We start from the raw sequence: 26,270 nt of genomic DNA, 5'->3' as shown, positions 1-26,270 counted from the left end.
ATACATTCTCACTCAAAAATCATTCAGATTCTACTAAAGACTATAAAGTAAAATGCAATCCCTTCTATCTTCAGCTTTTCTCCCCAACCGATTCTCAAAAACTTAGTCCTTTGAAATTCTCCATTAGCATTTGACTGTATAATTTTTATGCATTCCCTATAAGATCATAGATCATTTTCTTCCTAAGAACAGGGTTATATATACACACAGTTTTGCACTGTTTTTTTTCTTTAACTTAGTGAGGTATCATGGGTATTTTTCAGTATCAGAATATTAGACACATGTCATTGCTTTTAATGACTATGTAGTATTCCATTGCATGGATATTTCATAACTTGTTTAATCAATTCCCTTTCAGCGGTGTTTTTAACACTACATTTAGTGAGAGTTTAATATCAGAAACCCAGAAAACTAAGTTTTTTTTTTAATAATTGAATATTTGCAATCAGTACACTGATTTCAAAGGGGGGTACATGCTGAGCATGTAGGTTGCTTTTATTACCACCATTCATCAGAGAAAGGCCTCAGCTTCCAATCTGATCATCAACCTAAGGGAGTCTGTCAGCCTGGAATCGTGCACACACCCATCCTAGAATAGAAGGCTTAGAGGGTGAAGGGAGAAGCAGATCTTTGAGGGCAGGAATTTAGCCTGCTGCCCCAGACCTTGACCCTTTGCCTGAGAAATTTTGGCAGTTAGGTGATGTGGAGTTGCGTGATCCTTCAGCAACAGTGTCTTCAAAGACATTGAGATGGAGTGGGGACTTCAAGGACACCTCCAAGGATACCTGCAGCCCCACATGGTGCTGAGAGATGCAAGTACTGATAGCACAAGTGCAGTGTGGGGGACAGAGCCCTGGACTGAAAAGAACGGGTCAGTTGTGCGCTGTTTGGGTCACTGTTCTCATGTTCCTTTCCAAAATATATCTCCCTCTCCCCACTGCCACAATGGAAGTGGTTTTTTTTTGTGACTGTGTTGGGTCTTTGCTGCTGCATGGGCCTTCTCTAGTTGCAGCAAGTGGGGGCTACTCTGCAGTTGCAGTACACTGGCTTCTCATTGCAGTGGCCTCTCTTGCTGCAGAGCATGGGCTCTAGACCAGAGGCTCAGTAGTTGCGACACTCAGGCTTGGTTACTCCACAGCATGTGGGATCTTCCCAGCCTGGGAATTGAACCCATGTCTCCTGCATTGGCAGGAGGATTCTTTACCACTGAGCCACCAGGGAAGCCCTACCAAGTACATCTTAAAGGAAGTTCCCAAGCCATTGTTCCAACTCCTACTTGGTGATAGAGCCCCAAAGTGCCAGAAAGTTTGTAAGTCAGCAAAATCGGAGCACGACTAGAGGCTGAAATCAAATTTAGTCCCAATAGAGAGCCAGCAGAGTGCATGGGAGAACAAAGAGCTACACGTTCGTGAGAGGTGCCCACATCTGACTGATCATCTGTCATTAGACAGGTTCTTAAAATAAAAATTCTTGGGCCTCACCCTCAGAGATTCTGATCCAGTGTATCCAGTTTATTCAGCCATTTTCCTCCTCAGAATGACAAATTCTTTCTGAAAAGGATTCTTAGCTGTAACCTGGCTCATAGTTAGTATGCTCTAGTTCAGTTCAGTCGCTCAGTCGTGTCCGACTCTTTGCAACCCCATGAACTGCAGCACGCCAGGCCTCCCTGTCCATCACCAACTCCCAGAGTCCACTCAAACCCATGTCCATTGAGTCGGTGATGCCATCCAACCATCTCATCCTCTATTGTCCCCTTCTCCTCCTGCCCTCAATCTTTCCCAGCATCAGGATCTTTTCAAATGAGTCAGCTCTTCGCATCAGGTGGCCAAAGTATTGGAGTTTCAGCTTCAACATCAGTCCTACCAATGAATACCCGGGACTGATCTCCTTGCAGTCCAAGGGACTCTCAAGAGTCTTCTCCAACACCACAGCTCAAAAGCATTAATTCTTCAGTGCTCAGCTTTCTTTATAGTCCAACTCTCACATCCATACATGACAACTGGAAAAATCCTAGGCTTGACTAGACGGACCTTTGTTGAAAAAGTAACATCTCTGCTTTTTAATATGTTGTCTAGGTTGGTCATAACTTTCCTTCCAAGGAGTAAGCATCTTTTAATTTCATGACTGCAATCACCATCTGCAGTGATTTTGGAGCACAGAAAAATAAAGTCAGCCACTGTTTCCCCATCTATTTGCCATGAAGTGATGGGACCAGATGCCATGATCTTAGTTTTCTGAATGTTGAGCTTTAAGCCAACTTTTTCACTCTCCTCTTTCAGTTTCATCAAGAGGCTATTTAGTTCTTCTTCACTTACTGCCATAAGGGTGGTGTCATCTGCATATCTGAGGTTATTGATATTTCTCCCAGCAATCTTGATTCCAGCTTGTGCTTCCTCCAACCCAGCGTTTCTCATGATGTACTCTGCATGTAAGTTAAATAAGCAGGATGACAATATACAGCCTTGACATACTCCTTTTCCTATTTGGAACCAGTCTGTTGTTCCATGTCCAGTTCTAACTGTTGCTTCCTGACCTGCATACAGGTTTCTTAAGAGGCAGGTCAGGTGGTCTGGTATTACCATCTCTTTCAGAATTTTCCACTTATAGTATGCTATAGTTCAGTGAGTTCAGTCAGTTCAGTCACTCAGTTGTTTCCAACTCTTTGCGACCCCATGAATCGCAGCATGCCAGGCCTCCCTGTCCGTCACCAACTCCCAGAGTTTACCCAAACCCATGTTCATCGAGTCGGTGATGCCATCCAACCATCTCATCCTCTGTCGTCCCCTTCTCCTCCTGCCCCCAATTCTTCCCAGCACTAGGGTAGTTTCCAATGAGTCTTTTTCCAATGACAACCACTTATAGCATACTATTCATACTGAACAGTATGAACAGTATGAATAGTATGCTATAAGTGGTTGTCAAATAAATTTTAATGGTTTAAATAAAAACGATGTGCTCTAATAATTATAATCATTCTTTTAATTCAGGAAACATCATATTAGGTATCTATATAGTGCTCCAGGTATTAGAGATAGGGATCTAAAAGAGACACGGTTCCTACCCATAGGAAGCTTTTCTTGGTGCAAGTAAGATAACAAGAAGCAGGTGGGCCTAAGTACTGTAAGAAATTAAAACAGGATGTTAAAGATAGGCTGGAAGCGTACTTAATTGGAGGTAGTCAGCAAAGAACTCTCTGTGGAACTGGGCTTCAAGCTGAGAATTGTGAAAATGACGAATCAGATGGGAGAAGAGCTGGGAAAGAGGACCACAGTCAAAAAGACAGCTGATACAGGGGCCCTAAGGCTGGAGGGAACTTGGATTTAGGTGAAACAGAAGGAAGGTCCTTGTGCCTGTGGAATAGAGAAGGAGGCAAAGAGTGGAATCAGAACAATGAGTGGAGGTCACGGTTGGGTGTTGGGATTTTATTCAAAGTACAAGAAACCAGGCTTCCCAGGTGGCGCTAGTGGTAAAGAACCTGTCTGCCAATGCAGGAGACATAAGAGACCTGGGTTCAATCCCTGGGTCAGGAAGATCCCCTGGAGGAGGGCATGGCAACCCACTCCAGTCTTCTTGTCTGGAGAATCCCATGGACAGAGGAGCCTGGTGGGCTGTGTACGGTCCATAGAGTCACAAAGAGAGGGTCGTGACTGAAACAACTTAGCACGCACACACACAACAAGAAACCAATGGGAGAAAAAAAATAGCCGGAAAGAGGCATGATCAGAAATACATTTTGAAAAGATCATTCTGGCTGTTAGGTTGAAAACGGCTAGAGAAGAGTGGGGGGGACAGAGTGAGAACAGAGTCCAGTCCAGAGACTACTGCAGATTCCTAGGAGAAATGGCAGCTTGGCCAAGGGGGCAGGGGTGAAGCTGGGTAAAAGTGGATGGAATTAAAATGCTGCTTAAAGCTAAAAACAGACATGTTGATGACCATATGGGGGAGGTGGGAGGGAAAGAGAATTAAGGTTGCTTGGTGTGTAGGTTCTTGGTTGAGTGGTTTGAGTGATGGATGGTGGTATTACTATTTACTGAAAGTGGAAAAATTCCCCAGAAACAGGTTTTGGGAAAAATTAAGAGTTTGATTTTGAGCATGGTGCCTTTGAAAAATCTTGGACATTCAACTAGAGGTGTCAAGTAAGCAAATAAATTTATGTAAGTCTAGACTTAAGGGAAAAGTCAGAGCTAGAGATACATTTTTGCTTACATACTCTTATAAAGATAGTCACTTTGTTACTCCAAGCATATGAATCCTAAAATTTATTTATTGTGTTTTGCCGTAGAGTAAGTTGGGTTTGGATGGCCAAATTATACCTTACCATTTTCAATTAAAGACTCCAAAATGATCAGTCCTCTACAAATGCCCTGGTAAACCAAAACATTTTTAAAGGTTTCTTTTTTTTTTTTTTTAATGTACGCCTTACTTGCATCAGCAAACCAAATTCAAAAGGGATGTTAATTTTAATTACTAAGACATGTAAATATCCAGTATCAATTTTTCATTTTGCCTCTTCTCCAGGAGGAATCTGGTCTTGAGCTTTTATGCAGCAGCTGTCAGAAATGTTATCATTCACAACCCAGTGCAACAGCCTCCAGGAGGAGAAGGGAACTTAATTAGAAATTTCCACTTCAAATACAATTTGTAGTTCGTTCACTCTGGGAGGAGCTGGAGGGTGTTTGAAAAGTTTAATGCTGAGTGAACTGTTTTTCTCAAGCTGTCAACAAAATACATATTAAGCATAGAATATATGTATTAGTCACTAGAAGGGAAATCAGATATTTAGCAGGTGGTTCTCTTTCTAGGTGAAGAAACTGAGTCCCAGCAAGCTAGAGAGACTTCCCAAAGTGAGATAAGCTAACAGTAGGATGAGACAAACACTCAGGTCTTCTAACTCCTAGGACAGTGCTTTCCAGAGTAAGCCTCCTCTTTCAATGCCTGTAATCTTAGCACTTCTCCTTGGCCTAAGTCTTTGAGATAATTTTACACTAGTCCAGGTTATCCTCTTACTCGGTGAGTATCAGGGGAGGAGGTCAATAATAGTCAATAATTATGTATCCTTACTATATACCAGGCACTCCTGTAAGTATTTTACATGTATTAACTATCTGTGCACAGTAGCCCACCAGGCTCCCCCGTCCCTGGGATTCTCCAGGCAAGAACACTGGAGTGGGTTGCCATTTCCTTCTCCAATGCATGAAAGTGAAAAGTGAAAGTGAAGTCGCTCAGTCGTGTCCAACTCTTAGCGACCCCATGGACTGCAGCCTACCAGGCTCCTCTATCCATGGGATTTTCCAGGCAAGAGTACTGGAGTGGGGTGCCGATTCCCACCCTCAATTCCATTCTCATTTTTCTAACTCAGAACTTCATCATCTACCATGTGTAACACTGCAATCGTCTCCCATCTGGTTATCTTATTTTTGATAACTTAGTTCTCCAACTCCAGCTTTTCACTGTTGTCATAGTTGATCTTCCCAAACACAAATCAAATTGTGTTAAATGCTTTTGTAAAACCCTCCCCTGGCCGCTTATTGGCAAAATTTCTTAAACTCAGAGGGCATACAGGTTCACTTCTGCTGATGCCATTTTCCCCTTCTCTCTCTCATGTTCTATGCCAACTACCCAGCCTGCTTGCTCACTCTTCAAGGTTAAATGGAATATTTATAGTTTCCTTGCTTCCTTCACAAGTATGTGATAAGGATCACTTAATACACGTAAATGCTTTTATTACATTTGTTTGTTTATATCTCGCCTTGTTCAGTTTTTTAAAAAAAGTGAGGTGGGAAAACAATTTACTAACTGTAAAATACTTTGAGATGTTACTTTTAATCCACGGAAATCACTGAATTTTGAGCCACAGGGGACCCTAGAAATTGGGGGATTTGGCACCTATTTTCTTCAGTGGCTCGTTAGCTGACCTGAGTTAAGTTAGTGGCACAGTAAGCAACAGAACCCAAATTTCCATCTCACTATATCACGTCATTTCAGGAAATTAAAAATAGATATTCTTTTCCCCCTCTTGAGGAAAGATGATGCCTTCTACATTGATTTGATTCACTGGTATTATGTCTGCTCATTTTACTGTCCCTGTTCTCTCTACATAAAGTAGAAGTCACTTGGATTCTGCCCCAGTTTCCTTCCTGCTGCCCCCTGCCACATACCATCCAGACCCCCAGCTGTGAAATAATTTGCTTCAACCAGTTCCCAGTGGTCTGCACCTGATTAATTTTAATCGAAATCCAGTGCCAATTATCTAGCCCTTTCCCACTGGGTCATTCCTTTGTATTTTTTTCCCCACAATTAACACTTAAGTTAAATGTGTAGTTCTTAGCTCCTCTTATTCCAAGACAATCTTATACCAAAATCTATTCTTTGATTTTATTATTGCTGATATATGCCATTGAGAAGTCTGTGTTTAATAGACATTCACTGACCCAATGTTCCAGGTGTTCTGTTGAGTACTTTATTTGCATAATCTTACTTACTCTTACCACAACCCAGCAAAATAAGGATTAATATCTTAACTGCATGGGGCTCCCCAGGTGGTGCTAGTGGTAAAGAATCTGCCTGCCAATGCAGGAGACATAAGAGGTGCAGGTTTGATCCTTGGGTCAGGAAGATCCCCTGGAGGAAGGCATGGCAACCCACTCCAGTATTCTTGCCTGGAGAATCCTATGGGCAGAGGAGCCTGGCAGGCTGCAGTCCATAGCGCTGAGAAGAATTGGACACGACTGAGGCGACTTAGCATGTGCACTCCTGCATCTTAGTTGCATATGAGGGAACTGAAGCTCAAAAGAGTTAAGTAATTTACCCAAGATAATAGAAATGTTAAATCACGGGACCAAGATTGGAATCATGGCCTTCCCAAATCTAAACCCGGTGTCCTTCTTCCCAGGACTGCTTTCAGAGCAGATGGACAACAGGATCTGGGATGGAAAACTTAAGCAGCTACGAGCAGTGGTGCCTTCTAGAGGCATCTGCAAAGGGATCAGTTCAACCTGGAGACCCTTAGAGGGGCAGGAAATACACATACATCTGGAATATTGTCTGTATTCTCTCTAGCTGTAAGCACTCCTGGGGGACAGGAGTGATGGTGAAATAGCATTCCTCAATTCTAAGCTGAGGAATGGCTCCCCATTTCAGTCAAGATAAACTGTAAATTCACTTAATGTATCATGGTTAGGAATGCTGACCCTTAAACTGGATTGCCTGGGTTTAATTCCTGGTTTTGCCATTCAGTAGCAGTGAAACCTTGGACAAGTACTGAATCTGCCTTTGCCCCAGTGTCTTCTATTACAGTGGTTCCCAACATTTTTGGCACAGGAGACAGGCTTCCTGGAAGGCAGTTTTTCCACAGAAGTTTGGAGGGTAGTATGAAGGTTGGAGAGCTGCAGTCTCACCCCTCCACTCGCCTCCTGCTGTGCAACCCAGTTCCTCACAGGGGATTACTGGCACCTGCTCTATCAAATAAGCATTTATGTGTTCTTAGGCTTCCCTGGTGGCTCAGACAGTAAAGAATCTGCCTGCAGCAGGCTGGGAAGATCCCCTAGAGAAGGGAATGAATGGCAACCCACTCCAGTATTCTTGTCTGGAGAATTCCGCGGATGGAGGAACCTGGTGGGCTGCAGTACATGGGGTCACAAAGAGTTGGACATGACTGAGTGACCAACACTTCACTTTCTTATGTGTTCTTACTTCATAGAGCTCTTTTGTGGGTTAAGGAAATTGATATATAGGAAATGCTTAGAACAGTGCTACAGAGCAAGTATATATGTATGACTTATCACCACTACCATCTTTTTTTTTTTTTTGGCTCACCACACTGCATGCCGTATCTTAGCTCCTCAACCGGGAATCAAATCTGTGCCCCCTGCAGTGGAGGCACAGAGCCCTAACCACTGGACCGCCAGCCACTACCATCATCTTCCTCATTATTGTCATCATCACCCTCACTTGGGCTTCCCTGGTGGCTCAGATGGTAAAGAATCCGCCTGCAATGCAGGAGACCTGGGTTAGATCTCTGGGTGGGGAAGATCCCCTGGAGAAGGAAATGGCAACTCACTCGTGTATTCTTCCCTGGGAAATCCCATGCACAGAGGAGCCTGACCGGCTACATGGAGTCTCAAAAGAGTCAGACATGACTTAGCAACTAAACAACAACATCACCTTCATTTATCCTGCCTCTTCTCTCTGCCCTTTAGTAACAACTGCTTTCTTTGCTTAGAATGTGCCAGACCCTCTCACCTCCAGACCTTCGTATGTGTCTCCTTCTCTGTCTGGAACACTGTTGCTACTTCTCTGCCCACGCTTCTCTCCACAGTCCTCCATGGACACCCCAACCCATCTTCACCTGGATAACTCATTCAGATCTCATTTCTTGATGTCACTTCCTCCAGAAAACCTTTATATGCCTCCTCATACCTCAGTTGGGGCCCCTCCTCTGGGTCCCAGAGCATTCTGACTTTATCCTATCATAGCACTTAACCACTTGGTGTTTAATTGTGTCTTTACCTGTCACTGGCCTCCACCAAGTGGGAAACTGCTTGATGATGGCTATGTGTTATTCTAGTTCACCCCTTCCCTTAGGTTAGAAAGTCCATGGGGTCAAGAGTCAGACACGACCAAACGACTTTCACTTCTCAGTCTTTTTTTTTCCCAGAGGGTAGAACAAAAACCAGAAAGCAGAACATACCAGGAAGATTATTTAGATTCAACACAAAGAACTTTTTTTTTTGCTCACTAGAGCTGACCCCAAATGGATTTTCCTGAAAGATAGTGAGTTCATCAGGTGATGCCAGTGTCAAATCCACTTGGCTGATTGTTTGCCTAAGAAAGCGTAGTGAGACTATGGTGTTCACTCACTTGCTTATTCAGTCACTCCCCTCTTCAGTTATTACATACCCACAAACTCCGGGAGATAGTGAGGGACAGGGAGGCCTGGCATGCTGCAGTCCACGGGGTCGCAAAGAGTAGGACATGATTTAGCAACTAAACAACAACATGCTAGAGACTAAAGTTCCAATACAACAAGCTCCTACCTTTAGGAGCTCACAAGTAAGCACATTCCTCAAGTCCATCAGGCACAGTCTCCTAGAGGAGAGAGGTGGCAACGCAGAAAAGTCCCCGAGCTCCCCTCCTCTCACGAGCACACAAAACCACAACTATCTGCAGAACAACCGTCGATCACAAAGACTAGAACCTACGAGAACAGATTTTCTACAACTAAAGACATGACAAAACCACAACCTTAGGGGCAGGAGTTGGGGACTCATGATACAATCAAATCCCACCCACCCCCCAGCATGGGTGACCCACAAACTGGAGAAAAGTCATAATGCTGTTCTCCCACAGGAGTGAGAGCCCCACACAGCAGGCTGTCCTGCATGGGGGTCGGGGGGCAGGCTCTGGCATGGGGGGTGGGGGAGAGCCCTCAGAGCATTTGGCTTTTTTTTAAATTAATTTATTTATTTTAATTGGAGGCTAATTACTTTACAATATTGTAGTGGCTTTCCCCATACATTGACACGAATCAGCCACGTATGTACACGTGTCCCCCATCCTGAACCCCCCTCCCTGCTCCCTCCCCATCCCATCCCTCAGGGTCGTCCCAGTGCATCGGCCCAGAGCGCCCTGTCTCATGCATCGAACCTGAACTGGCGATCTATTTCACATATGATAATATACATGTTTCAATGCTATTCTTTCAAATCATTCCGCCCTCGCCTTCTCCCACAGCATTTGTCTTTGAAGGCCAGCAGGGCTTAACTGCAGGAGCCCCACAGAACTGGGGAAATAGAGACTTCATCCTCAAAGGGTACACACAAAATCTCCTGCAAACCAAGACCCAGGGAAAAACAGCCATTTGATAGGAGCCTGGGTCAGACCTACCTGCTGGTCTTGGAGAGTCTCTCTGAGAAGCAGAGGGGCGGCTGCCTGGCTCTCCTTGGGGCCAGGGATTCGTGGCAGCCATACTCGGAGCGTGTCCACCCAGGCATCAGTGCGGCGGAGGTGGGACCAGGTGGGACCCTCCCTCCAGCTCATCAGTGCCAAGATGCAGCCCCACCCAACAGCCTGCAGGTGTCCATGCTGGGGCGCCTCAGGCCAAACAACTTATCTGAGCAAGGACACAGCCCCACCCATCAGCAGTGCCTGTGCCTGGAGCTCAGTTGCTAAGCTGTCTGACTCTGCAATCCCATGGACTGTAGCCCACCAGGCTCCTTTGTCCATGGGACTTTCCAGACAAGAATACTGGAGAGGGTTGCCATTTCCTCCTCCAGGGGGCCTTCCCAGCCCAGGGACTAAACCTGAGTCTTCTTCATCTCCTGAATTGCAGGGATCAAACCTGAGTCTCCTGCATTGCAGGCTGATTCTTTACCACCTGAGCCACCAAGGAAGCCCCAACAACCTATAAGCAGGCACCAGCCCCTCCTGCCCAGGAAGCCTGCACAAACCTGTAGACCAGCCGGGCAGCAGACAGCAAGATTGGCTGCAAAAGATTGCATCCCACAATGCAAGCCAGATCCTACCTTGGGTCCAGCTGGGCTCTGCCCTGCCCATTAGCAGGCCAATGCAACCTTCTGGACATGCTGGGCCAATACCCAACTGTGTCAGGAAATAGCCATCCTCCCCACCAATGATCTTAAATGAGTTTGGGGATCCCTGGGCCCTGAAGCCAGACTCCAGGAACCAGCTCTGCCTGTCAGGGTGGGCGTGTGCGTATCTGACTCTGTGACCCCATGGACTGTAGCCCACCAAGCTCCTCTACTCCATAGGATTTCCCAGGCAAGAATACTGGAGTGGGTTGCCACTGCCTACTCCAGGGGATCTTCCCAACCCAGGGATTGAACCTGCATCTCCTGCATTGGCAGGCAGATTCTTTACCACTCTAACACATGGGAAGCCCAAAAGCAACAAGGGAAGCAATGAATAACATACAAAGGAGTTCACAGGGCTATCAGTTGATTTTTCAGCAGAAACTCTGCTAGCTAGAGGGAGTGGCATGATGTATTTAAATGTATTTGATGAAAGGGGAAAACTTACAACCACGAATACCTAGCAAGGCTCTTATTCAGATTTGATGGAAAGATCAAAAGCTCTACAGACTGAATCTTTAAGGACTCAGAGAAGTCTTCTGGGTCAGGAAGAGATAAAAAAAATTTTGTTCTCAGTAGGAAAAAAAGGATGAGCAGGGGTGCAGAAATACCTGAATCAGAGGAATGAAAAAGGTCAGCGTGGTGGGAGAACAATGTGGTTGAATCAGCTTAAAGCTATACGTCATACATCAGGGGCTCATGAGGGTTGCGAAAGCTCTTTCCATTTTAAAAATTCTTATTCTGATATCATCCTTTGTAAAATACTAAGAAATAAATATCTCAGGAGAGCCTTGAATCATTTATTCAGGGACTCCATGGAGCCCCAGGCCAGTGGTCTTCGTGGATGAAATGCAAGTAGTGCTCATCTTTTAAAAACAGAAAGAGGGGCTTCCCAGGTGGTCCAGTGGCTAAGACTCTGAGCTCCCAATTCAGGGGACCCAGGTTTGATCCCTGGTCAGGGAACTAGATCCCACATGTCGCAACTAAGACCCAGTGCAGCTAAATAAACAAATAAATATAAAAATAAAAAAAAATAAAAAAAAAAACAGAAAGAAAAAGTTTGACTCTGAATATGGTCCACCATTTGCCTTCACGTTATCATCTGAAAAAAGAAACAAACAAACCCTACAACTGCTTGAATCAACTAGAAGCGCTAAATTTCTATCCATCACCAACATAGTTGTGAAAAAGATATCATAACAAATAGAGTTTATTTTTTCTATGATTTCATAACAGTTGTATAGATAAGGAGATGGCAATGGATGGAATTTTCTAGCCTATGTATTTTGTTTCTGTCCTATATTATCTGATCATTATAAGTTGGACCATACCTAGGCAGCATGTTAAAAAGCAGACATCACTTAGCTGACAAAGGTCCATATAGTCAAAGCTATGGTTTTTCCAGTAGTCATGTATGGATGTAAAAGTTGGACAGTAAAGAAGGCTGAGCACTGAAGAACTTATGCTTTCAAATTGTGGTGCTGGAGAAGACTCTTGAGAGTCCCTTGGACTACATGGAAATCAAAGCAGTCAATCCTGAAGGACTGATGCTGAATCTCAAGCTCCATATAGTCAAAGATATGGTTTTTCCAGTAGTCATGTATGAATGTGAGAGTTGGACCATAAAGAAGGCTGAGCAGCTTCAGCATCAGAATTTACCTTCTAACTGGAAGGACTGATGTTGAAGCTTCAGTATTTTGGCCACCTGATGCAATGAGCCGACTCATTGGAAAAGACCTTGATGTGGGAAAGATTGAGAGCAGGAGAAGGGGCAACAGAGGATGAGATGGTTGGATGGCATCACCATCTCAATGCACATGAATTTGAGCAAACTCCAGGAGATAGTGAAGGACATGGAAGCCTAGCATGCTGCAGTCCATGGGGCAGCAAAGAGTCAGACAAGACTTAGGGACTGAACAACAATGTCAAAATCAGGTTGTTGGGGCTACTGTAGAATCAACCAACCACACCTAGTTATGTGCTTCTGTCTCAGGGGGCTTGAACGTCAAGTTTCAGAACTGGAATCTTGTAGGCATAGATCCCCAGAAATGGACAGGTTATTAAAGGAAAACAGTAGGAACTGGTAGTTAAGAGTTCAAGAGTTTTAGTTAGACTGTTTTAAATCCTTAACTTCTTTCAACTATTTAACTTTGAACAAGTTAGTGCTTCTCTTTGAGCTCTGTTTTCTTATTTTTAAAGTTGGAAAAATAATCCCAGCCTCCTGAGAATTAAACAAGATAATATATAAATATCTCGTATATATATGCGCTTGCTTGAGGCTGTTATCAATGATTATCATTTTAATCTCTATAAAAATGAATGGCATCCAATTTCCCAGTCCATGCTTTAAGAAGAGAAAATTAAAACTGGAGTAGGAAAATAGAAATAATAAATATGTGAGGCTGTGTCACACTTGGTATTTTAAAGTGTCATACCAATAATGTAAACTGTTTTTGAATGCCTCTGAAAATGTTATTTGAGCAAAGATTGCTAATACAAAGTTAAACCTCAGAGACAGAAATAAGAATCAAAGTGATCTTGAAAAGCTTGATGATTGGAGGAAGCATGTTTGCTAAAACCTGGAGGAAAATCCACAGGGACACAGGCAATGTGGTATTGCTAAGGGTAACAGCAGCAGGGTAACAGAGACTAGAGATCTCTTCAAGAAAATTAGAGATACCAAGGGAACATTTCATGCAAAGATGGGCACAATAAAGGACAGATATGGTATGGGCCTAACAGAAGCAGAAGATATTAAGAAGAGGTGGCAAGAATACAGAAGAACTATACAAGAAAGATCTTCATGACCCAGATAATCACGATGGTATGATCACTCACCTAGAGCCAGAAATCCTGGAATGTGAAGTCAAGTGGGCCTTAGGAAGCATCACTACAAACAAACCTAGTGGAGGTGATGGAATTCCAGTTGAGCTATTTGAAATTCTAAAAGATAATGCTGTGAAAGTGCTGCACTCAATATGCCAGCAAATTTGGAAAACTCAGCAGTGGCCACAGGACTGGAAAAGGTCAGTTTTCATTCCAATCCCAAAGAAAGGCAATGCCAAAGAATGTTCAAACTACCACACAGTTACACTCATTTCACATGCTAGTAAAGTAATGCCCAGAATTCTCCAAGCCAGGCTTCAACAGTAGTGAACCATAAACTTCCAGATGTTCAAGCTGGATTTAGAAAAGGCAGAGGAACCAGAGATCAAATTGCCAACATCTGTTGGATCATCGAAAAAGCAAGAGAGTTCCAGAAAAACATCTACTTCTGCTTTATTGAGTATGCCAAAGCCTTTGACTGTGTGGATCACAACAAACTGTGGAAAATTTTGAAAGATGGGAATACCAGACCACCTGACCTGCTTCTTGATAAATCTGTATGCAGGTCAAGAAGCAACAGTTACAACTGGGCATGGAAAAACAGACTGGTTCCAAATCAGGAAAGGAATACATCAAGGCTGTATATTGTCACTCTGCTTATTTAATTTATATGCAGAGTAGATCATCAGAAACACTGGGATGGATGAAGCACAAGCTGGAATCAGGACTGCTGGGAGAAATATCAGTAACCTCATATATGCAGATAACACCACCCTTATAGCAGAAAGCGAAGAACTAAAGAGCCTCTTAATGAAAGCGAAAGAGGAGAGTGAAAAAGTTGACTTAAAGCTCAACACGCAGAAAACAAAGATCATGGCATCTGGTCCCATCACTTCTTGGAAATAGATGGGGAAACAGTGGAAACAGTGAGAGACTTTATTTTTAGGCTCCAAAATCATTGCAGATGGTGACTGCAGCCATGAAATTAAAAGATGCTTACTCCTTGGAAGGAAAGTTATGACCAACCTAGACAGCATATTAAAAAGCAGAGACATTACTTTGCCAACAAAGGTCCATCTAGTCATACTATGGTTTTTCCAGTAGTCATGTATGGATGTGAGAGTTGGACTATAAAGAAAGCTGAGCGCCGAAGAAATGATGCTTTTGAACTGTGGTGTTGGAGAAGACTCTTAAGAGTCCCTTGGACTGCTTAAAGGAAATCAGTCCATCCTAATGGAAATCAGTCCTGAATATTCATTGAAAGGACTGATGCTGAAGCTGAAACTCCAATACTTTGGCCACCTCATCCGAAGAACTGACTCATTGGAAAAGACCCTGATGCTGGGAAAGATTGAAGGCAGGAGGAGAAGGGGACGACAGAGGGTGAGATTATTGGATGGCATCACAGACTCAATGGACATGAGTTTGAGTAAACTCCAGGAGTTGGTGATGGACAAGGAGGCCTGGTGTGCTGCAGTCCATGGGGTCACAGAGTTGGACATGACTGAGCGACTGAACTGAACTGAACAGCAGCATCAAATGCTTTACAAATGAGAATTACATCCAAGATGAACATAATCATCAAATAGGATTTGATTATTACTCTCCCAGTGGAAAACAAGCACACACACATGATAAATTAATCTGCTACAGTGGAAAGAAAACTGGGCTAGACAAGGGAAGCTCTAGGCTGGTGCTAACCCTGTGCTAACTCTGACAGGACTTGGGGCAGGTTCATTCCCCTATGGAGACCATCTCTAATGTGTAAGCACTAGATGGATGAGCACATCTTCCAGTGCTGAAATGCTGTGTTCCTTTAATTAGTAACTTTCCCCCAAACCTGTGGATTGCATCTACTACGTGGTTTTTTTGGTTTTTGTTTTTTTTGGCTGTGCTAGGTCTTCCTTGCTGTTGCAGGCTTTTCTCTAGTTGTGGCAAGCAGGGACTCCTCTGCAGTTGTGGCGTGCAGGCTTCCCATTGTGGTGTTTTCTCTCGTGGAACATGGGCTCTAGGGCACACGGGCTTCAGTAATTGCTGCAATGGGCTCAGTAGCTGTGGTTCCCGGGTTCTAGGGCACAAGCTCAATACTTGTGGCACATGGGCTTAGTTGCTCTGTAGCATGTGAGATCTTTCCAGACTAGGGATCAAACCATGTCTCCTGCATAGGCAGGAGGATTCTTTACCACTGAGCCACCAGGGAAGCCCCTGAAATTCTGTGTTTTTTAAAAAAGAAGAAAAAGAAAGGAAAACCATGAAGCAACCCATACATTATATTCTGTATTCATTAGTTTCCATTAGATTTTATTTCCTCACTTATAATCACAGTCCTTTGAAGAAAAACTCACAGCATAATAGATACTACTTCCTAAATGCCAATTTGTGCTAGGTTCTGTGTTAGAGGCTCTACAATTATTGTCTCATTTACTACATGTGACAGTCCTGATAGGTAGGTAGATATTATACCCGTTTTGCAGGTAAGGATGCTGAAGTTTAAAGAAGTTAAATGACTTTCCCAAGTTACTTACGTACAAGTGGTGGACTCAGGATTCAAACCTAGTTCTGACTCCAAATCCCTTTTTTCTTCCCACTTTTTCATGCCTCCTTAGTGTACTAACTGAGAAAAATTCACAGGATGGTTAGAATATTGGAAGATGTAGAAGCCTGATGCTGTAAAGGAAAGGTCCCCAAAAAAGGTGTGTTGGTCTGGTTTTCACATCAAATACTAAAATATATTCTAGTAGATCAAAGGTTAAATGGTTAAAAATTAAACCAGGGTTTTACTAGAAGAAAACATGGATAATTTGTTTAATATATATCAGAGAAGGGAAGATACAATACAAAACTCAAAAGCTAAAAAGGAAAAAAAAATGTGACTATGTAACACATTTTAAACTTCAGTATGGCAAGAAATAGACTACAAGGGAAAAGTTTAAATATTTAAAATACACTAATAAATAATACAAATACAAAACTAGTAAGAATATTTGCAATAGTTATCTGAGATGAAGAACTAATATTCTTTTTTTAATATTCTTAATATGCAGACAAATTCTTTAAAATATAAACTATCCAAACAATGAAAAAAGCCCAAATGAATGAGCAAGCATTTTATACAAAAAGAAATTTGAATAGCCAACAAACATGAAAAGATGTTTAACCTCGTAAGTGAAGAAATGTAAAATTTAAAAATGTAACTGTTTATCTATCAGAATAACCAAGGTCAAATGTTGGGGTATGAGCAGTTTTTATAAGAGTGTGAGGAAGTAGCCAATCATATTGTTTGTGGGAATATACACTTTTGGAGACAACTTGGCAATAGGTATCAGAATGTAACCCTAATACCCTTTATCCTTCTATTTATGATAGCAAAATATTAAAGCAACCTAAGCACCCAACAACTGTGCCCTGGTAAAATAAATTGTTTTACACTGACTAATAGAAGCTTCCACAGCTATTAAGAAGAATGAGATAATGTATAAGAATATATGAATGTAAAATACTCTGGGGATTAAGAGACACAAACTACCATGTATAAAATAGATAAACAACAAAGATAAATGGTATCACACAGGGAAATATAGTCATTATTTTATAATAACTTTAAGTGGAGTATAATTTATGAAAATATTGTATCAGTATGCAGAACCCCTGAAAATAATATAATATTGTAAATAAACTATACTTCAATATAAAAAATATATAACTTCAACATGTAACTTCAACATTTCTCCAAGATATGTTAGTAAATGGAAGAAAATCAAGTATAAAGCAATATATACAATATTATCTTTTGTGTAAAATTATTTATAATTTTATAAACCTGCTTATATTCATAACAAAAAAAATTGGTAGTGGATACAAGAAGCCATCAATGTGGTACCTTTGGCAAGGATAATAAGAGGTAGGGGAAGCATTTTATAAAAAATAAAATTATTTTAAATTTCATTTTTAAAAATAAAATTTTTATATTGCTTTAATTTTCATGTATGTGCATTAAGAACACACAGTTGTCCCTCGGTTGTTCCAGGGACAGTCCTCATCCCCAAACCCCACAGATACCAAAATCCATGAACACTCAAGTCCTTCATTTAAAATGTCATAGTAACTCCATATAATCTATTCACATCCTCCCATATACTTTAAATTATCTCTAGATTACTTATAAAACCTAATACAACATCAATAGTTTCCAGGTGTGCAGCAAATTCGTTTTGCTCTTTGGAACTTTATGGAAATTTTTAAAAATCTGTTCAATCTGAGGTGGGTTGAATTTGCCAATGCAAAACCCACAGATATGAAGGGCTGACTGTATATTAATTATATATTTTATTTCAATACATTATCTGGGCAATGAGGTTGTGGCCTGTTTGTGTTTTCCTCATTATTATTTTCTGTTTGTTTAGTAAATACATATGTTTTAAGTGTACAAGAGCAAACTAAAAGAAACAAATAATGCATATACCTTGTAACTTAAGAAGTGTATTTCCAGGAATTTTTCCTTCAGAAACACCTTCCAAAGTGTTTGTAGTAGCAAAAAACTAGACACAGCCTCAGCCACATCAGTAGGGATCCTACTGAAAAATGACTGGTACATCCACACCGTGGCATACAGGCTGCCACTTAAAGGTAAGACGATATGAACTGATATGGGTGATGTCCGAGATATATTGTTAAGTGAAAAACTAAACAAAAACAAGTTATAGAATTATATATATAATATGATCCTGTCCATTTAAACAGAAAGTCAATAATGTATTAAAACATAGACAAAACCCAATAGAGATAAAGCCACACGCTTGCACATGCATATAGAAGATTTCTAAAAAGCATACACAAGAAGCTGCTAACGGCTGTTACCTCTGGGAGTAAAAACTGTGAGGGGACTTTTCACTTTTCTTTTTATACCTTTGTAAAACATAAGAATTAATTACCATGAACATATATTGTTTTTTAATAAAAAGTTAACCTTAATTGACAAAAGAAGAGATCATTTGGCCCTTGAAGCTTGTGCATTCCGCTTCCTGTAGGTAGGAGCCAAGATTAGATTACTTTTTCTGTCTCTTCCGGCTCTCTGAGTTATACTTCTGACTCATCAATGCCTGGACAGTCTCTGAAATGAATGTCATTATATAAGGATTAAATCTGAAATGTTATGGTTCAGAGAGGCTTGAGCCTCACAGTCCCTTCCCCCTGAAGCAGGTGAGAATTGAGGCTCAGAGGGGTGATAATGACTGTCCATCAGCTAGAAGGGAATGGTCCAGCCAGGCCCAGCCTCACTCAATACACTTCCCAGTGTAACTGCGTCATTGATACTCTCAGTAAGCACAGAAAGCCAGTCAATGCTTTCAGCAGAATAGAAAATCAGGAAATTTATTAAAGTGAGTAAGGAGACTTTAACAAAGTTATTACGAGAAGACCAGCATGTGGGATTAAAGATTACAGATGTTCCAGGCCTGATAGGGAAACACAGTGGCCACCCCCCAGTCACGACCCCTTCACTGTCAAAGAAGACTGATGAGAAGTGAAAACCTTCTCCATTTTATGTGTAGATGGGCTGAGCAGTTCTTTTATTCTTCTTCATGGTCCCTAGCCATCTTCCCTATAAGTTAAAGGAAGCAGAATTTTAATATCAGGGTAGGTTGGAAAACTGGACTTACTGTGTGTTCAGTTGAAAAAGAAAAGCTTCTTAGGGGCTTGTCTTGTTCACCTTTGTTCCCCATCCCCCGCCCCCCTATGGGGCAGTCACAGATCCCTGACGTTGGAAAGCACTTAGTAATTATATCGTGTTGGCTTAGACTGAATTGATTCGAGAAAGATTTTAGCTTCTGCCTCTCATTAAATTTGACTTGAGTGATTTTTTTTCCCCTCTCAGCAGAGTTTTGTGCCTTATTTTTCAGATGCTCTGTCTCTCTTTTGGCACGGGTCCCAAAATGGGAGTTAGTGAGAGCAACATAAACTCCCGGAATTCTCTATTTCATTTTGTCACAGTTCATTCTGGGATCGTATGTAAGAAATGGGGCAGTCGAGTTTATTTTGGAACAAGGCTCAGGGCTGTCTAACCAGGCTCAGAATGACAGGATGAGGCGTATAACCAAAAGGGGGGATTTGGCGGGCAGCCAGCCCCATTCCACACAGTCTCCCACAGAATCTCATATGAATATATTATTCTGTCAGCATATACTTGTCTACATATATTACATGTGTCTTTCTTTATTATCCTATTTTCCTTCTAATTTTGAAGGCTCCTATCTATCCCAGAAATCCACGAAACTCATAGAAGCATATTAAATGCACATACTAAAATATTAATGGATTTGGGTAGACAAAACTTTCAACCCACTCAGACCATGGCACAAACACCCTGGGTAGAATTTCACATCTCTGCTAACTAAAGTTATCAAGAGCATGAAATTTGATAACTTAGCACTCCAATGCCTGGGTAGGACATGAAGGGTTTTAAGGCAGGTAACATCATCTTAAACAGCCTCTCTGTTTGGGGAAATTTTTTCCCTCTGTCTACCTGGGTTAGGAAGATCCTCTGGAGTAGGAAATGACAACCTGCTCTAATAATCTATCCTGGAAAATACCATGGACAGAGGAGCCTCGTGGGCTACTGTCCATGGGGTCGCAAAGAGTCAGACACGACTGAGCAACTGAGCACACATCAGAATAACATGCCTTATGAAGTAACAAAATTCTCTGGCTTCCTCTCTTTCAGGTGAACGGCATTGACCTTCGTGGAGCATCCCATGAACAGGCTGCTGCAGCACTGAAGGGGGCTGGACAGACGGTGACGATTATAGCACAATATCAACCTGAAGGTCAGTGAGAACTCAGACTTAAAATGTTCTGATGTGTTTCTGTGTGAATGTGTGACCACATTTCTGATCACCGATATTAACTTGTTACTACCAACAAGATTTTTAAAAACAATCTATGGTGAAAAATTGGTGGTTCACGTCCAAAGAACATGAGGTTTTGTTACTCTTAATCTTCCAAGGAAAAAAATCTAATAGTTATAAAGGCCTGTTTGCAAATACAAATTCAAACAAATAACAACTGGCATCAACTTTATTTCATTTACAGTCTTACCTGGTATACACTTTTGGTCAGCAATGGATACTATAAAAACAATTAAGATTTAGGAAGCAAGGGGAGAGATCTTGTCTATAGAAATAGACCGTGATCAGCAGACCATATTCTCTCCTGTGGCAATGACTTATTTTTATTAACACTAAGTTTTTGGATGTCCTTGATGTGGAATTTTATTTTATTTTTGCCTTTTCTGCCATACTTTCCCTTGTTTTGGAATACATCACTATAAACCCTGAGACTTGGTGAGATATCTTGAGTTGAATTAGCCAACTAAAACTTGATAAGATATTCTAAATTGGATTACCAAACCCTGTTTTTTTTTAATTTGTTTCAAAATCTGTTTCTATGATCAGAATAAGGTTCAGTGAGACAATTGGGATGTTACCTATTGTGGAGTTGATTTTTTAGCAAATTAGCAAATATATATATATATATATATATATATAAATTTCTCTTTTGTTAATGAAATATAGTTACATATATCACTGTGGACTAGACTTTGTACAGAAAAACAGAGGAATATGGTTTTGTCTTCAAGAAACATATTTAACCATTTTTGGTTCACGTGGCTAGCAGAGAGAAGAATTTAACAGGTGAGCATGAAAGTACAAGGTGCATTCAAGAAAGAGCCTTTGTGCATATGGGTATGGAGAGGCTTATTTGGCCTTTTCAAATGATTATTTCTTAGCATCAGTTGTTTTATTGATGTTTGGAAGATTGAGGTTTGTCTTTCCTGTGACATCTTAAGATTTTACCATTAATGGTGGCCAATAACATGTTTTACAAGAGAATAAAGAAAACTGCCATTATGCATTTTGATATGTTACTTTCACTTTGCCTGACTTTAGAATTTAGGTCAGGTCAGTTAGGCAATTAAGTTATACCCCCCCAAAAAAGTATTGATTGCTTTCTTCTATTGGCCTAGCACAGATATGGCCAGAGAGCCACCTGGGAAGAGGGGATTTGTGTTTGTCAAAGATGGAAGATAGTATCACCAAGGAAACGTGTTAGACAGTTTAGACAGTTTTGAGAAGTTTTTCTACTTCTTAAAATTTAGTAGATATGTCTTCTAATAGGAATAAACAACTCCAAAGTAAAACAGCTCCATTGTAAAACAGAAAATGAAAAGATCTGGGTTAATACAATTTAATGAACAAATTCTACTTCATATAGATTAAGAACTTGTTCGTGAGATTGCTTCATTTTACTGATAGCTGTTTTCTTTGTCTCAAATTGTATGACCTGACACAAGGCATAAATATCCCTGAAAACTTTCATCTCAATTCTTCAGATTGATAAAATGATCCAAACTATAGTTATACCAATTAGAAATTCTTGATGGTGGAGACAGTCATTCAAATAACCTTGAGCAGAATGATTCCAAGCTTTAAAAGTTACAGTAAAGGATAAGCATGTCCTAGTTCTATCAGCATAAATCTTCATCCTAAGCTTCCTTACAGCTTTGTTTCCTTTAAGCAATAAACTCACTTCGGATACTGTGCTGTACTTTATCAAGATGCCTGTTCAAAACATGTCTTATAAATCACATAAATCGATTTTTAAAGTGCTTCTAAAGAAATCTGCAAATAACAACAACAAGCTTAGTATTTCAAAATGCCAAAGTACAAATCAAATTCACAGAATGACTTGCCTGTTTTAATAGTCTAACTGCATTCTAATTTGTCATGGCTTTAAATCAGTTGGAAATGTGGTAATGCAACAATAAGCAATCATTTTTTCTCCCTTTGCAAATTTAATGGGTAACTGAACCTTAATTTAACTATTTTTTCAAGTGGAAAACTGATTGGATTGTTGTTCAGGTCAGTTAGGGACATCTAAATTATACAACATATTTAAGAAATAATGAACAATTTAACTTTAAAATAACAATTGAAAAGAAGAATATGCTATGAGATTCCATTAGGAAGTTCTCACCAAGTCCCCTTCATTTGCATCAGTATTGCAAGGTATCCATGCTAAGACTGATTTTATTGACATCTCTCATGATACGGTCAAGAATCAGGCTTTCGGGGAATTATGTTTTTCACTTACATTCAAATCATTTTATCAGGAAAACTCTAGATGCCTTGCTCAATATTAGTAGATATTCAGAAAATTCCACCTTTACCTACATCTCAGTTCTTTGTTTTTAAGGAAATTTTTTTTTTATCTTATTCAGGAGAAAAAACTTAGATACATTTAATAGAGATCAGTTCCTGATGAGAGATGACTAAAACTGTATGATCATGGAACCATCTCTAAGAATTATGGAATGTCACAGAAGGAATAATCCTGAAGGAGCCAGGCCAGCACAAGAGTACTTCATGAAAATGGGAAAAAGGAAACAGACTTTGAAAAAATGGGTGGGAATTCTATTCCAGAGAGCAGGGAGAAAAAATACCTACCTAAGATTGTGAGATCAAAGTGCTGCAGACACCAAAACCTATATTTTGTTTGTAGATAGATTTTTCAGTACTGTACATATAATTGGTGTTTCTTACAAAGTTGTTGAACTAATGAAGAAAGGTTTTCCATTCTTCAGTACTTGAGTTTTCACTTGACAGTAATTGAAGATTGAAGGGATTCATTTTTACTACTTTTATTTTTCATTTTTGCTTCAAAGCAGAAAATGTGCTAAACAAGTGTGGTATGCAAAATATAAAACCATTTCCAACTGTGTATTTCATAATACTTAGCACATTTTTTGAAATAATGGTAAATAATTTATAATTATCATAACATAGCAATAAATGTCTTCCTTGGCAATTTTCACTGCACAGGGTAAGACCAAAGTTGTTATACTCACTTTTGCTTAAAATGAGCTTGGTCCCAGTTGTGTGAATTACTCTATCCATCATCAATATTATTCAATGTCTAGTTTTAGGTGGTAGAATTAAAGCCAAATTTAAAGAGTCACATACAATGTTTTCTTCTGGTGGTATGACTGTGATTCTTTTCTACTACCTTTCTTTTTATCCATTTGGTATCACATGCTTGCTTTGAAATTAACAAGTATTACCTTAGTAATAGAAAGGAAATAATTGAGTTATTTTCTTTTTTTAAAAGATCTTGTATCTGATACTTCAGAAAAAATTTCACTTAAGCAATATGAGAAATTAATTCTTATAAAAATTTGTTACCTATATACAATTAATGAAGTTACTCCAACATTGCTTGGAAAAAAGAAACATAATGCCCCCTACCACCCTACACACACACAGACACACACACACATTTCCTTACCCTTCTCTGTCATCTTCTTCATTGCTTTCAGAATCACCATTTTAAATGATATCACCCCAAGATGCCTGTATGCAATGCCTTGCCTTTCATAATATGATCCCAGCCAATCTCCATGCCCTCTTCCCCCACTACCACTGACCAGCATCGTCCTTTTTCACTGTCCCTCTGCTTCACAGGACTGCTCCATGTCCCTGACCTAGGTCCTGAACTGTAATGTTTATGGGCCTTTGCTCATGTGGGTTTCCCTGCCTGAAATTCCCTTTTCTCCTCTTCTACCGGTAGTATTCCTGCTCATCTTGAAGGCCCCCAGATGCCAATTCCACTGCAAAGTCATCTTTAGTCTGCTGAATCAATGTTGATTTTCTCTGAGCTCTTGTTGATTTTCTCTTTCTTTGAGTTCCCTAGACTTACATTCAGACACCTGGTTCGTCCCTTGTGGAATTTGCACATTCCTCCACTCAAGCGAGCTTCTAGAGGGCAAGGAACCTTCTACCACTCGTTTTATCTCCCATGTTAATATGTTCAATGTGAATTTGACTATGCTTTATTAAAGGGTTATCAAATGTGTCTCTGCTTGCTTTAGAAGTATAATGTAATATCTTTAGTGTGTTGGAAAATATTAATAACAGATGTTTAAGAAATATTTGCAGAGTGAATATTGAATGAATGGCCTGGGGTTTTGATATTAGATGCAGAAATGGTAAATGAATCGCTACATTGGACATTTGGTGTTGATGCTGTTTTTAGGTGGTGCTTTTTGTTTTTTTGTTACAAAACATTTAGCAACCCTAGTGGATAAACTCTCTTTCTCCTGCACTGCAGAAAATCTACAGCTGTTGGTCTATAATATAGAACAAAGAAAAGATAATTAAAGAGCTCACATTTTTTAGAGCTTGGTAACACAACTTTAACACCATTGATGAATAAAAGAGGCATTGATTACAACCTAATTATACATTTGTCACAGAGTCTAATATAGCATTCCCCTAGGTCAGATTGGGGCAAAGCTTTATAGCATTTATTGCCTTCTCACTGATATAATAGCACCTATATATAGTGTGAGGTTACTGACTGAGGTTGAACTAATAAACCATGAGATATTCACTAGGAGAATCAAATGAACAATATAAATTGTTGGATAAAGCACAACGTGGAGACAATTAATTGCCAAGCTCTTCCCGTGAAAGCCACCAATATCCTCTTGCCTTTAATTTGGCTACTCAGAGTATTGCTGGGGACATTACAAGGGCTTCAGAACAGCCTGAAAGTAGGAAGGAGGAAGTCAATGGTGGTCCCCATCAGTGAGCAGGGACTTCAGTAGCCAGTAGCCTGGTTTCCTCAACCTTTTATTCTTCAACAGAATAATCTGAGTTCCTAAAGGAAAATCCCAAAGAACAGAGGTGATTATTGCCTGGACACTCATAAATGTGGTCTGGCTTATGGGACTGTGGCAGAGTGGCCATATTCATTCAGTTAATAGATTTTATTTATTTATTTTTTTTTGCTGAACACTTATTATGCCTCAGTCAACATTCTTGGAATATGATATATCAGTGAACCAAAGTGTCCCTTTCAAATAAACATAAAATTGGTCAGAAGGTGATAAGTAGTATAAATAAATAGAAAGAAGAGTAAGGCTGATATGTGACAGAGAAATATATGGTGGGCAGGGAAGGTCTTCTTGCTATTAAGGTATTAACAGCAGAGACTAAAAGAAGTGATGAAATGAGCCATGTAGGAAGCTGGGAGAAGAGAGGAGTTATTTTCGAGTCTTCATCTACCGAGTATGATCTGTGAACCAGCAGCGTAGATAGAAACTGAGAGCTTGTTAGTAAGGCACAATCTTGAGTCACAACCCAAGCTAACTAAATCAGAATCTGCATTTTATCAAGATCCATAGGTTATTAGTGTACCTATACTAAACTTTGAGAAGCACTGCTCTAGAATACTTAGGGACTCTGCAAAAATTGCCATTTGACACTATTGGGTGGGACTCCTACCAGGAGTGCTGGGCAAAGTCACATAACCAGACATCACAAGGTGTGGTTTCTGACATGTGTCACTCAATGGTCGGTCACATCTCAGTGGTTTTACCAGAAACAAATCAAGTTTCAGGGGGTGTAAGAAGTTCATATGTCACCTCTATTTTGCCTATCCCTCCCTTCTAAACACAGATTATCAACCTAGATCCTAAATCTTGCTAGAACTTCTCAGCCAGTGACACAGTGAACCTGTTCAGGCTTCATTCTTTAGCTTCATGGCCTCTCTGGCAAGTGAGTTAAAGAAGCACTGAGTTGGGATAAGGGAAGATTGAACCCCATCTTGATGGATGGCTTGGTGAACCAAAAATTCATTCAGCCATCACTATAAATTTTCTTTGAGTAACTTAACTATTTTTAAAATAGAAATTAATTTAAATAATCTTTTTTACTTCTTTTAAATTATGTAGCTAATTCGGGGGGCAGGGAAGTATATATTCTTTTTTAGCATGAAGTGAAACTCTGATCTTCAGAGTAA

General features: G+C 40.4%; 1 protein-coding gene across 12 annotated transcripts in view; it reads left to right on the top strand.

Annotated features, from left to right (window-relative positions):
- The window catches only part of DLG2 (discs large MAGUK scaffold protein 2), a 2,308,738-nt gene that overhangs the window by 1,933,704 nt on the left and 348,764 nt on the right, over nucleotides 1–26,270 (top strand). For all 12 annotated transcript variants that reach the window (XM_081536923.1, XM_081536915.1, XM_081536921.1 and 9 more), the window contains one exon: nucleotides 20,134–20,236. In XM_081536923.1, the coding sequence (XP_081393049.1) occupies nucleotides 20,134–20,236 (103 nt within the window). The remainder of the gene's footprint in view (nucleotides 1–20,133; nucleotides 20,237–26,270) is intronic.

Source organism: Giraffa tippelskirchi, chromosome 10 (assembly GCF_054371585.1).
Source record: "Giraffa tippelskirchi isolate mGirTip1 chromosome 10, T2T-mGirTip1v1.2.pri, whole genome shotgun sequence".
NCBI classification, from domain to species: Eukaryota; Metazoa; Chordata; class Mammalia; order Artiodactyla; family Giraffidae; genus Giraffa; species Giraffa tippelskirchi.
This window is presented reverse-complemented; position numbering and strand designations above follow the sequence as displayed.